Raw genomic sequence first — 14,742 nt, 5'->3', positions numbered from 1 at the left:
GAGAAACTGTACGAAGAGAAATCAATATGGTCTACACTTCATGAAGTCTTTCCCTTCAAAGAACTCTTATGAAAGAACCACGCTGTAGGGACAGGTAATCATGTCATGAAGGACGAGCAGTTATTCCAGCTAACAACTGCAGCAGGTGATTTCACTGATTCATTCCCCTCTCTGTGGTTGAAGGTGTGGAAATCAGAAAAATAATCTTGTGCTGTGTTGTCTCTCCCTGCCCTAAAGGACTGATGGCTGCCAGAGAAGGACTGTACACTGAGGAAGAGGTACTTTGGGAGGCAGCAAGCTTGATATAAGTTATATGTTTGATTTTGAAGCCAAACACCATGTAATACCCTGCTGAATCAGAAAAAGGGGAAGTGGTATCGCAGCTCCTTTGTCTGTCTATTGTTTCCCCAGCATCACTGTCAACATTACAGTAAAAGAAACAATTTAATCACTTTAGACGTTTTTTTCTTATATGTTATCTGCCACCATTTAATGCAAATGAAGCAGGTTCTGTATTTTAATAATCTGTTCAAATGCCAAAACAAAATCAGAACCAATAACTGGCATTAGATAGGTGACACCACATCTTGTAGCAGGTTGTAATCAAGCAAATCAGTTAATAAATAGAAGAAAAATAAATCAATGCTACATTTGTTCTGATCTATTTAACAGTGCATGCATTTATTTATTCTGTCTTTGATGATCACAAAACCTTTCTCTGAATTCAACCCGTCATTCCTTTTTAAAGTGTATTTTCTGCCTCTTTAAAATAGAAACCATGTCTTAAACTCATGAAAGTCAGATTGAGAATGCATTCATAGTCCCTCAGCTGTCGTCTTCCCTCTTACCTTTCCCCAGCGTCTTTCTCCTATTTCTCTCTGCCACCCATGCATGTCTCACTTCCTCCCCTTTTTCCACCTACCAGCATCAGCAAGCCAAGGTCAGCTTCATTCATTCTTCCGGAAATTTCTTTAATACCTACAGGTAGGGACCCTGGTTTGGAACGAGGCCCAGAGTCGTGCCTTGCACAGCCCGCTGAGAGATCACACTGTCTGTTTTGGTTTGGAAAATGTCCAAGGGTCCTCCAAAGGGAGGAAGTTCAGGATTGGAATACTTTCAAATACCCTCTCTAAAGATTAGGGTGGGTTTTTGGATGTTGAATTTGGAACATGCCCAAAGGCCTGAGCTAGTGTTAAAATTTGAAATTCTTGAAATGAAATGTCTTCTTTAAGGATAAGGTTGAGTTTACACGTTTGGGATAGTACCCAGTTGTTCAAATAAGAAAAGGTATTCAACTTTTAAGCTTAGATCCTGTTAAAAGTAAGACCAGTTCAAAATCCTAGACGTGGGTGTACAGGGCAGGGAGCATATTTTTGAGTAGTTCTGGTGTTCAACCAAAGAAGCATGATTAACATTTAGAACCTTGCAAAGTGTCAGACTTATCAAAGACCCCCTGACACTGGTGTATAAAGGCTATGAATTAAGCTTGGAGAATCCAACTAAGGGAGCATCTTTAAAGATCAGAGCCTATCAAAGTGTCAGATTTACCCATGACCCCTGTCTAGGAAATACACGAGTCGGTTATTAGGTCTGGAACAGGTCCAGGAGTCTTTGTGGTAAGTGCAGATGAGGGTGCTGATGAGGGTGAAAATGCATCCCACAGTGCCAAAATCATGTTACCTTTATCCCCTTGACGCCTGAAATTATTTACAATTATATAAGAAAATGTATTATTTTCATTTTCATTTGCTTTCAAGCTGATGCTAAATTAATTGGGGATTGTTAATTTGTCTATAGAACATAGAACAGATTTAAATTCAGGTATGATGTAAGTATGATGCAAATTAGCGACAACAGGCATAAACAAGAAACCAGGGCTTGCAAAAGGTTCCTAGGTACTTATGAAATTTGCACAGGTGTTGGGGGAATACATATGCTATCTCGGCTGCAGTCTGAATGGAATCTGTGAGATGCGAATTTGCGGTAATCAGCGTTAAGGGGTTAAATATGCAACATATTTCTTATCTCTTTTTTTACATTATTGCATATTAGTTTCACACTTAGACTTATTTATTTTTGCAATATACAGTTGACACAGTTGATAGTTATTTTTGAATTTACAGTTAAATTGTGGGAATTGATATCAAGGTAACCAAGAATTCTTATCAAGTTGTTCTGTCGCCTTTCAGGGATTTTTCCTGGCGAAAATTCACCAAACCTCAAGAACACTGCCACGCGACTGTTGAAACCAACCGCCACAAAGTCCAACCTCGAAATGCCATGATTTCAATATACACTCACCGGCCACTTTATTAGGTACACCTGTTCAGTTGCTTGTTAACACAAGTAGCTAATCAGTCAATCACATGGCAGCAACTCAATGCATTTAGGGATGTAGATGTGGTCAAGACAACAAGTTCAAACCGAGCATCAGAATGGGGAGGAAAGGGGGAAGTGACATCTCTAGGGTTTACAGAGAATGGTCCGAAAAAGAGAAAATATCCAGTGAGCGTCAGTTGTGTGGACAAAAATGCCTTGTTGATGTCAGAGGTCAGAGGAGAATGGGCAGACTGGTTCGAGATGGCAGAAAGGCAACAGTAACTCAAATAACCCCTCGTTACAACCAAGGTCTGCAGAATACCATCTCTGAACGCACAACACGTCGAACCTTGAAGCAGATGGGCTACAACAGCAGAAGACGACACCGGGTGCCACTCCTGTCAGCTAAGAACAGGAAACTGGGGCTACAATTCACACAGGATCACAAAAACTGGACAATAGAAGATAAGAAAATGTTTCCTAGTCTGATGGGTCTCGATTTTCAGCTGCAACATTCACATGGTAGGGCCAGAATTTGGCGTAAACAACATGAAAGCATGGATCCATCCTGCCTTGTATCAAAAGTTCATGACAATGATACTCCAATGGCCTCCACAGTCACCAGATCTCAATCCATTAGAGCACCTTTTGGATGTGGTGGAACGGGAGATTCGCATCATGGATGTACAGCCGTCAAATCTGCAGCAACTGTGTGATGCTATTATGTCAATATGGACCATAGCCTCTGAGGAATGTTTCCAAACCCTTGTTGAAAGTATGCCACGAACAATTAAGGCAAAAGTTTTGAAGGCAAAAGGAGGTCCAATTTGGAACTAGCAAGGTGTAACTGAACTACCTTTTCAGCTGCAGCAGTTTATTTAACTTGCTTTACATGCTAACGTGGCTGCTTACAGTTCTCCAAAAAAACAGATGATTTGGTAATTGTTGATATTTTATTTTTTTAAATTGTTGTTCTATTAAAAAATATAAGAATCTAATCTTAGGAATAACCTCAAAAATGAGTATAAACCTCATTTTATAATAAATAATATTCAGTTATAATATGAAATTTCTGCTCTCCTGTGAACAAGGGAGTGATACATTTCCAGGAAGAAATATTATGAATAAGGGGAAACTATTCAACCCTGAGATACTGTCCTCACATGGGCAAAAGGGGACAGACACACACCATTCAATCAAATCCTTGTATCCCATCCACCTAAAAATATGGTTACGCATATGTACGCATATTTGTTCACTCAGTCCTCTGAGAATAATAACATAAAGTCCTAATTACAAAGCAACCAAGGTTTACAGAGTTATGTTAGCGACCTCTGCTCCCCATTGTAAAAGATTATTAGGGAATTTAATTAGAGCCTCTGTGAATATTTGTGTGCTGCGTGTGTGGAAAGAGAGCGCAGAGGGGAAGACAACGAAATGTGTATAAGTCTTAAAGGCACCTTTGTGGTTTAAGTACTTATGTGTCTTTCTCTCAAGGTAGTGACCTTATGTTAGGATGACTGAAACGAAACTTAAAGTGAGACATGATATGATCTGTGCCACAATAACAAAAAGAGTTGTGTAACTAGTTTCAAGCACGCCGATCTACACCCCTAGAGAAATAACAGACATTGCAGATTATACTGCAGTGAAAAGGTGGGAGAGCATGTGAAATGACAGATGTGCGGTCAGGAATTATTGATACATTGAGTTAATTGAGAATTGAAATTGGCTTTTTTTGTTCATGACACATCATTTTAACAAAGGATTAGTGCAGGAAAAAGCACACACAAAGCTCACAAACAAATGCAGAGTCATGAATGTGTATAATGAAGACATTAGCATACAGACACACACTCAAACAAACATGTTGTGCTCATACATGTGCACAGACAGGACATCAAAAATTAAAATCACCTAAAATTATTTAGTGAGTAGTACAGGGGTAGGAAAGAGGGAAGCATGTGTGCACTTGGTGCTTCTCTGGGCATGAATGTACGCGTGTGTATGAGTGTGTGTGCATCTTCCTACCTTGACCTGTCCAACGTAGGCGTGATCCTGCTCCTCTGTGACAGTGAGGTTCACTGGCAGTGAAGAATTGAACAGCGGGTCGTTGTCATTAACATCTGTCACCACAATGTTCACCGTCGCAGTGGAGGTCTACACACACACAAAAACACACGTACACACAAATGTGTGTTACTATTCTGGTCAGTTCAGAAAACTGAAGCAGCATTTTGTATTCCATTGAACATGTTTGACTAGCATCAGAAAGTTTTGCTCTTCATGTGACGGATTATCAGAGTGCAAAGGATGAATCCATCCTCAGGTTTTATTTTACAAAGTCTATTTTTCCCTCTCACCAACAGCTCCCTTATGTAACAAACTAAAGAGCCCACTTTGCTTTGCTAATTAGCTGCACTCTGGTCGTCCTGGCTGTCCCATCTAATTGTGCAGTTGAAGTTTTCAACTGTTAACCATTTTTAAAAGACAGCTTCAGAGGCAATTTAACTGGCAGACAGGTGGCGCTGCAAATTCAAACATGATAACCAATCAAAAGCGGCTTGAGGCTGAGACAGCTGAGGCTGGTAATGGCAAAGGAAGAGATTGTGCACATAAAATAATCCAACAAAATGAACATTATTCAACATTCAACATATAGCCAGGCTTTTTACAGAAAAATTTCAGATAGAACTCCCAATGTACTCATGAACACTAAGTAACTGTAATTTAATTACACATTTTCCCAGTAACTGTAACAGATTACAGTACATTTATTTTGTAATTAAATTAGGTGACTAAATTACATGTAACTAGAGATTTCTCTTCTCACTGAATACGTGCAAGCGCATATTCCTGGTGGCTTACTTTAAACGTTGTATTTCGGCCTCGCAGACAGATCATATGCTGCCATGTTAATTCTCCCAGTTGTAAAATCCTGTCTCACAGTATTATAACCCGCTGTGCAGATCTGTTCTCTGATAAGCCTTCAAACTCATATATCTAGTACTCAAACGTCCTGGGTCGTACTTTCTCAACACACCCTTGCATTGTTTAAACGCAGGACTGTTTTCTGTTTGAACCCTCACTCAGAATGTGAAATGTCTAAGGGACACAAAACATCAATAACATCACAGAATTGATGCCACTTCTAAACAATCTTATGGCAGCCCTCTGGGAACAGACAGCAGAGTTGGTTTAATTAGCTTAACACACCACATGCTATTGTTTTGTTGGCAAAAGTCGGATGGATAGACATGAGATGAGAGTTAATTGTGAGGAAGCTCAAAACGGCTCAACAGTTTTGTAAACACAGTAAAGAATTGTTGTGGATAAACCATAGAAGGATATATACTGTCAACTCGAAAATCTGTGCCAACAAAGACTAAAAAAATAAAAATACACTTAACTGATCACCTGACTCATTTAAGTATGCTGTGAAAGTTTGGAGGGATTCATAAAAAATCTAGTTTTACAATAAATCACACTAATTCTCACTGTTACGCACCCAACAGCAAAAAGCACGAAAAATGTTTCCAAGTAAGAAGAGCAGGAAAGAGAAAGAAGCTGATGAGGTCACCTCTAATTCAATTCTTAATTTGACTTTCATGAGAGCAGAAGACTGAGCGTGAGAGCGAGAGGATTTGACTTTTAAAGAAGGAAACTGGGAGGAGGTGGAAAAAGAAGGAAAGCTAACCGATTCACAACAGTGGGATGATGAAAAGAAAATAGGCAGCGTGTGGGGATGTGTGTGGGAGAGTGACAATCACAGAGGTGACAACAGGCTGTTGAGGTTGGCAGGACACGTGGTGATGCAAGTAAATTTGAGGTTAAGAGCTCACAGTTGACAAAACAGTTTATCCAAATGCCGATGTACTGTATGTAAAGTAGAATTAGCTTGGATAAAATAAAAAGGCAGGCTGTGAGCAACACTGGCAAACACACTCAGACAAAGAGAGTGACAGAGATGCAGTAAGCTCCATTTTGCATCATGGGGCTCTAAGCACATAATTTTTCGATAACTGCACACCTCAGAGTTCATTATCATGCTGCTTTTATGGCCATGTACCAAAGTTCACCATCTACTACCATAGGAAACACCATATTTTGAAGGTTTCAGCTGTATACCCTCGCAAGCATTGCACATGGATTATTTCACAACAAGGTGTTCTTTTTGAAAATGACCAATATGACTGAAATATGAGAATCCAATCAATCAATACACAATACGTGTTCATAGTGTTTTAAACCTCACCTTAAGAGAGCTGTTCAGCTATGTTTTTATTAGTTGAGAAATATAGCCAAGGTTAAGTCTTATATTTTAGCCACAGACCTGGACAAATTCATCCATGTTTTTATCTCCTCCCGCCTCATCTACTGCAACTCCCTATAAACCTGTCTCGGACAGAAATCAATTCACCGCTTACCATTGACCACCAGTCCAAAATGCTGCAGCTCAACTTTTAACCCATCGCAAAATAATTTGACCATATCACCCCAGTTTTAGCATCCTTGCAGTGGCTGCCTGTTTCTTTTAGGATTGATTTTAAAACTCTTTTAATTACTTTTAAGGCCAAGCGTTGGCTGGCCCCCCTCATATATCTCCGAGCTTATAATCCCCCTATCAGCCAGGACGCAGACTGAGATCCCCTGGTGGAGCACTGCTAGCCACCACTAGGTCTAAAAACTAAAGGAGAAGGGGCGTTTGCTGTCAGGGTCCCTATACTCTGGAACAAGGAGTTCAGGCTCGTAGAGTCCGTTCCCGATTTTATCTCACTTCCAAAGACACATTTTTACAAAAAAAGCTTTTACTGTGTGATGACAATTCTTAGTATTAGCTCTTATTTTATCTTAACTCATGTATTACATCGACTGTAAAGCACTTTGTTACCTGTATTGGAAAGTGCTTTACAAATAAAGTTATTAGTATTATTAGTAGTATTGTCAGGTGACTTGTACTAGCAGTCTGTGAAAGTTGAAAGTACTATGGGTGGTGAAGCGTTAAAAACTGAGCTGTGGATTTGCCCCTTGTGAGTAAAAAGTGATTTTGGCTTTGTTCGAGTCTCACTTTTTTGATAACTGCTCAGCAACCACCAGTGATAGATGGGAGTTGACTGCTGTCTGCCTACTTAAAAACTCTGCCAGTATCATAAAAATAAAATTCACCATGAATCGATCGGGTGCAGGTTCCTTCATTATGATGGACACGGGCACTGTAGTTTACTAAGTCAGTCCCACATGCACCGTCCTGCTGCCACAGATACTCAATAGTGCAACAGATGTATAGCGTTAGAACACTGAAGCAGCAACTGCATTGTTATCAAATTTATGCAAGTGTACAGCATAAACAGTTACTCTGCTGATCTGCTCATCATGACAATGCCGCTTGTTGCCATAGCTCCCTCTACCGCTCCCCCACAAGTGCATTTTTTTCCTTCTATTTGAGAAACATTTATTAAAAACTGCAGTGTCCAGCGTTCTTAGGAACTTACTTTAGCTTTTTCCAAAAATTTTATTATATATATTAAATTATATATTTGTGACCCATTTTTAAATAGTTTTGTCTTCATAAGAAATGAACGGGCTCATGGTCTGAGTGCCACATGCAGCAGAGATGTTGGAATGTATTGTAAGAAGAATTGTTGGTTTTTGGTATTTTCATGGGATTAGTTCACATCAGCAGCCATATTCTTTAAGCTAGTGAATAAAGTCATTTTTAACTTCATCAACATTGCTACAGCAGTACCGATTCAAACAATATTTAATGGCGGAAACATGAGCTGATTCACACACCCATGCCATGATACAGTACTATACAGTCTATTTGACAACAGCACACCATCCTGCACCAAAGTTTAAGTTGCATCCTGTGATACCCAGTGTCCTTACAGTGAAGCTGGTTTACTGCACTAGCGTGTAGGGTTCTCAATCTGTGGCAGTATGATGGATTCACTGGCCAAATAGCCAATTAGGCACTTGGTAGTCTGACACTCGCACAACGGGACATTTAATAATAGGGGACACAGACGGTTGTGTGCGTGTGTGTGTGAGTGTGCATGCACGCATATGAAGACAACCCAAGGCCTTTCGAGTGATGCTGATTAATGGGCCTGTATAAGGAAACTACACCCCAATCTTCTCTTCTCCTTTTTCCATTTCTTTCTTTCCTTGTCTTCCCTTCTGTCTCTCTGTTTAGCTCTATACCATTATTCTTTCACACACACCTTCTCTCTCTCTCTCTCTCTCTCTCAATCCACACTCCTTTTTTCCTACATTCGTACAAAATATAATGGAGTGTCAAGCAGAAAAATGTCCAAACTACTTTTAGCCATTTTCTGATTTAAAGACCTTTGGGGCATAAAGATAATACACTAATTGTCAAGGTCCAGAGAGCAATTGACGAAGTATATGTGTGCATGTCTGTGAGTGTGTATGTGTCAAGACTCCCATATAGAAGTGTATGAACACACAGTACAATTGTTAAGGTTATAAGAGCCCCCTGAACACCTCTCACATCTCTCTCCCTTCCTTGCTCTCTCCAGCTTCCTCCCACTTGTTCTCTCCCATCATGCTGTGTGCGAGGGTGTGTGTGAGAGAAGGTCAGAGTATTCAAATCAGCGTTTTCTCTCCTCAGAGGGACCTTAAACTTTGCCTTTTGTTTTAATTGACATGAGGGGGAGAGGGGGTCAGTGAGGAGGATGATGAGGAGAGGAGGGAGGGAGGAGAGACAAACTTCTTGTAAAGCAAGACTAATAGATGGAGGATGAGGGAGAGAGCAGAAGAGAAGCAAGAAAGGGAAACTGATGAAGGCCAGATGAGTAGAGAAGAAGGGATAAGAGGGGAGAGGGAGGGCAAGGGGGCTCCATCCACTGTCTTCATTTGACTTTCCTGTGAGAGCGACTGAAGATTTGAATTTTAAAAAAGGACAGAAGAGAAGAAGACAAACAGAGAGACATAGAGAAAGTGATTGGTGACCTGTGATCAATTAGGTGAAAAAGTGAGGAGGGCACACACTCCATTATCTTTGCAAAACAGCTCTTGCTGCAGACTAAGTAAGATGTTTTGTAGCTATTTTGTATATTTACATGTAGACTGCATCCACACTAAGCAAGTTGAATCTAACACAGTTTATGTGTGAAAGCATCAGATTCACAGTAGCATATTCAGGCCGTTCGATTAGCTCAATTAGGAAAAGATTTAAATCTCTTTCAGTTGGAAAATGACACTTATTGCAACAATTTACCACTCTGAGAAAGGACTTGTCACAAATAAAGTGAGTAAAAGGGATCACTGGTTTACAGGATTTTTTGGTTCTTTCACAGTTAGCAAATAAAAAAAGCTGCTGATCACGCTCAGCATCTGGTAAGGAGTTGAACAGACACAGCCTGGTTACTTTGCAGAGTCTCTCAGCTGGTTTCCATTCTGTCCCTTCTGGGTGTGACAAACGCTGGCTGGGTGTGTACAAAAGGCCAAAACAGAGAGATAAAGACACATTTCTGATTTAGCCAGCTTAATAAAAAGACACATATACATTTTCAAAAATTGCCTCTAATATCCCTTCGCATAATGCCACAGCAGTTGTTTGTGGCATTTCACTGTGAAGGATTTCGCTTCCGTCCCAGCAGCCACCCAGTTCCACTGAGGAAATGAAACAACTAAAAAAGTAAAGACAACCAATTATCTGTGTGGTACAGCTCAGTTTCTTACCTCGCCTGGGTGTCCGTCTGAGGCTGTGACCACCAGGGTATAATAATCCACAGACTCCCTGTCCAGAGGCTTGTCTAGAACCAAATACCCTGAGCTGGAGAAAGAACACACAGAGAGTCATGTTTTTAAGCATGAGCTTAAAAATAGAAATAAAAATAGAGTACAATGAAAAGCATAAGTGGACCAAACACAGCCGAACAGAATACTGTGGTGTAGTATGCACTAGTTTTCATACCTAAGAATCCTGTGATTTTATGAGGAGCTTCAGTTCATAAGTCACTGACTGCTAACCATGTTGATCATTTTCATGGTGATACTTCCAGCCATTTCTAAATATTTTCTGTGCAAGCTGGAAACTAAATTTAAAAACCCATCTTGTTTTCTCAAAATGTGTATTCCTCTTTATATACAGCACTTTTGCAGACAGTTGTCAAGCACTGATAACCACTGCATAAAAGCCTGAACACCCAGAAGTGTATTTTTACTGTGATTATGGTACTTAGTGATGCAGATAATGCCTTGATGTGTCATTTAAAAAGAACACAAAAATAAGAGTTTATATGCAAAGTACAGTAAGATCTTCTCTGAATCGAAATAGTTACTTACACATTAAACAGAGGCTGCATTATATTTCACTGGCCAATGAAGATTTGATTTATCTATTGGTTTACTGATAGATAATGCGGAACACTGACATTTACTTTGTAGTGCAAACATATGAGTGATGCAAAGCAAGTACAACGGTGAAAAACCAGTAGCCAGCTCCTTGAATCCATTTTCATTAAGTACTGGGTGTGAATTATTAGTATGGTTCACTAGTTGTACAATCTCAGACTCAAGTTACTCATTGAAAACAGTTCAGTAATCAAAAATATCCAAACAGAAGCAAAGAGTAAAAGTCCAATTTAAAGGCAAATAATTTACTGCATAAGAAAAAATAAGTAGCTCAACAGATCAACAGCTTCAGCTTCAATCACAGTGCTTCAGTGATTGGGCTTCTGACCAATCAAAACCAGCAGAAATCTTTGATGTTCCTTCATTGACTACATTTTATTTTTCAAGCAAGATTTACATAATGATTGAAGTGTTTAAAATTTAACCTACTTTAATGAATTAGACACCATCTGAAATGCACATTTTCTCCAAATATTGTTTAGGTGCGTGTGTTTTTGTGTGTGTGTTGATATGCAAGTAAATGTGTATATGTGTGTGCATGCGGATATTAAGTGGTCTACAGAGGGAAAGATGGGAAGCTGTGTTTTTAATGAAAAAAAAAAGAAACTAAAAGATGGTTCATGTATAATTATGGATGATTCATGAAAAGCATAGTCTGCGAATGTACACGTGCTTGGGCAGGCACACACACACACACGTAGACTTATTTTCATGTTTACTGCTCTCAAATCAAACATGTGCTACCACATGTGTAGAGGACCTACAGCAAATCCACTTGTTCATGATGAACCCAAGAACAAATTTAAATTTATTACAAAATCAACAGTGATTAACCTCCTCAAGGCTCATATCATGCATCCCATTCTGGTGCTGGCCCTTTTATTTCTGCATTAAAGCAATCTGAATCTTTTGGCCATTAGATCCATCATTGCCAGCCACCTTGCAAACTGTGCCAATACCAGATCCGTTCGGGTGCTCTCCAGATGCACTTCAGCAGTATGAGCCAAATTCTACACAAAAGCAACAACAACAACAAAAAAAATCACTTCATCCTGGGCCAATATGTACTGCACCGCATTTTGCACTTGTCCAGAAGATAAAGAACAACTTGGCTTGTCCTCATACTGCCACAATGCAGAAAACACAGCTGAGGCACTGAAACAGATTTTTGCCACAAATTGGAACATTTCATAATGTCTGACAGAACCCATCAAATATTCCTAGAATGCAGGAATGAAAGCTCTTCAATTCAATTTAATCTTTGCTGTTACTTTGGCCTCTTCTTTCGTTCTGCTTTTAAGTCCTTATTTGTCTGTCACTCTTGTTCATTGTTTCCTTCCCAGCCCTTTGTAACATTTTGTCCCTCATCTGTTACTTTGTCCGTGCCCTCTTCTCTTATCTTTTCCCCCAACCCTTTACTCTATTTCTCTCTATCTTCACTTCCCCTATCCTTATAATTCTACCCCTTCTCTTGCAGTCTTTCCCCATACTTTCCTTTGTTTCTCTCTCTCCTCATCCCTCTAGAAATGTAGATAGGATCTTTCCCCAGCATAAGAAATGCATTTTTGATGATGGAAAAATGAATAAATACAACAAAAGCCCTCAGAGTCTGTATGTGTCTGTGGTGATTACGTGCATGGGGGAGATAGTAAGGGTGTGAAGCCCTCGGCGGAGCTCAAGCCCAGAATGATATAATTTAGACTGCATTCAACCATGCACACACACACACACATACACAAATTATAACTACATACTTGTATATTGCCATGGTTGTATATCATGCACTGATATTCAAACAAATTAATGTACTGCTTTAGTTTCTGATAATAGCAGCTCCACAGTTTGATCAAACATGATGAATTGCATGAGTGTGCACACTTACTTCTGCTGCAGTGCAAAATGTCCATCGTGGTCTCCGCTGTGGATTTTGTAGGTGATGGGGTCCCTCTCCCGATCCACTGCCTGAAGAAGTAAACAAAGACATACACATTCACTCACATACTACCCATGGGCTATATGATGTACACAGCAGTAATTTCCAACCGGGGGGTACTTGTACCCTAAGGAAGTACTTCCGCAGTTGCCACGGAGTATGGGAAAAGATTATGGAGGAGCTCAATTAATTTAGAAAAACACTATTTGATTTAAATGATTGTATTGATCAATGAAGTGGTATCTACAGTTCTTTAGTTTGTCTTGTATCTAGTGGAGAAGCACCAGAGTGTGTGTGTGTGTGTGTGTGTGTGTGTGTGTGTGACAGAGAGAGCATGACTGTACCTGCAGATTAAGCAGTGTAGCTCCAGTTCTCATAGCTTCGCTGATCTCCATGTTGTATTGCTGTCTAGGGAAACGAGGAGGGCTCTGGTTGTTCGGGGGCAAAACTTCAATATAGACCGTAGTGATGGATGACCTAGAGAGAGAGAGAGAGAGTGACAAAAGGAATGGGGTGAGGCATATAGGGGCAGACGGAGAGAGTAAAAAGACGAAAGAGGAAGAGCCTGTAACAGATTAAGGAGGAATCGTAGCTGAGAAATGTTGGAGAGATATGAGAGGAGAAAGAGAGGAGGAAGAGGAGAGCTAAAGAGCAGCACAAGAAGATAGTGGGTAAAAAAAACCGGTGTCAGGGAGGGTGAATGGTCTATTATTTAAGTTAAGAGCGGTTGGCTAGTGTTTGTTTCTTTGCACTTCATGCTGTGTTTAACTAATCGATAAGAGCGTGAAGTCAACAACAGTGTGAGTGGCAAAGAGACTAGACAGCGCTCTGCAGAGCTTAAGGTTTCTAATGTGCACTTCGATAAACCTATCTGGCTGTTTCAGTGATTCGTGTAGAAGATGGTGCAGTTTTACTGAGCTAATATTTCATCCATTTTAATAAAAATATGTCTGTTTAGAGTGACACCATCTTGTTAGGGCAGCATTATATCATCCAACACTATAACACCAAGAGGCAGTTGAGGTGCTATCTGACATATATTGTTTCACTTAAAATTAAGTCTTAATTACACAGTGTTTACTTCCCCTCTGATAAATAGCCTAGACATAACTTAATAAACATAAAACACACCATAATGACCTTGAGTTGACAGAGCTGTTTATTCCACCGTAAACAGCGCGTGTCCTTCTGTCTGTTTGTCTTTCTGCAAATATTTGATTACCTGGTTCACAGTTTAGAGAACTACAGTTTTTAGCTCTCTGGCAAATGACCGCCTTATATTATTGGGAGATAACAATGCACTAACTGCAAATAAAACTAATACTCAACGGAAAAGAGAAGTGACATCTGCTATACTAATTATTTTAGATAATTCAGTGTTGAAATTTGATCCTGGACAACTTTAATTGTTCTGAGTGAAAGGTGTACAGGTTTCATGTATGCTAATAAGCTGTAGGATTGCCTGCTGAGGATTGGATCAAATGACATCGACTCCACCTGCTGTCTGGCTGGGCTCGGTGACGATTGGCGCGGCCAGTGCTGGATTCCTCCAATCGAGAGATGGAAATTGACAACAACTGTGGCTAAATACAGTGTTTGCTTGCCACTTTGCACTAATCGGTGTGCCTCACTGTGTCTATGGCTGTTAGAATACTGTTTGCTGAACACGAGTGTGTTATTTTGGAATAATTGATGTTAACCTTGTTTATGAAAATAGGGCCCAGGTTTAGCTTTATACCAATATCGCTACTTCTGTGTAGTTGTTTTGTGCTAGTCTAAGGGTGCTGCTCTCTTTGTGTTTTGGTTTTGAAATTGTTTGTTGTTTTTACTACCTTGCATAGGTTAACTAGCAATCTCTCTCAGTAGAGATTTCTTTTTGGTTATATTGTTTTCATTGGTTTAAGCAGCATCCAATCGGCCCTTTTTCTGTTACAGTTTCCAGCGTGTCAGTTGTTACCCTTTGAATAAATAACTTTTCTTTACCAAATCTGGGCAGGTGCCAAGTCCTGCTGGAAAAAGAAACCAACATCTTCATAAAGCTTGTCAGCAGATGGAAGCATGAAGTGCTGTAAAATCTCCTGGTAGACAGTTGCATTGACTCTGGACTT

General features: G+C 39.9%; 1 protein-coding gene across 1 annotated transcript in view; it reads right to left on the bottom strand.

Moving 5' to 3' along the window:
- The window catches only part of LOC123983506 (protocadherin-15-like), a 216,791-nt gene that overhangs the window by 84,529 nt on the left and 117,520 nt on the right, over positions 1–14,742 (bottom strand). Inside the window, exons 15-18 of the mRNA XM_046069766.1 lie at positions 12,979–13,111; positions 12,584–12,663; positions 10,027–10,120; positions 4,351–4,479 (exon numbers count right to left, since the gene is read on the bottom strand). Coding sequence (XP_045925722.1) covers positions 4,351–4,479; positions 10,027–10,120; positions 12,584–12,663; positions 12,979–13,111 — 436 coding nt within the window. The remainder of the gene's footprint in view (positions 1–4,350; positions 4,480–10,026; positions 10,121–12,583; positions 12,664–12,978; positions 13,112–14,742) is intronic.

The sequence above is a fragment of the Micropterus dolomieu genome, linkage group LG14 (assembly GCF_021292245.1).
Source record: "Micropterus dolomieu isolate WLL.071019.BEF.003 ecotype Adirondacks linkage group LG14, ASM2129224v1, whole genome shotgun sequence".
In the NCBI taxonomy this organism is placed as follows: domain Eukaryota; kingdom Metazoa; phylum Chordata; class Actinopteri; order Centrarchiformes; family Centrarchidae; genus Micropterus; species Micropterus dolomieu.
The sequence above is the reverse complement of the archived record's forward strand: the minus strand, read 5'-3'. Positions and strand labels throughout refer to the sequence as shown.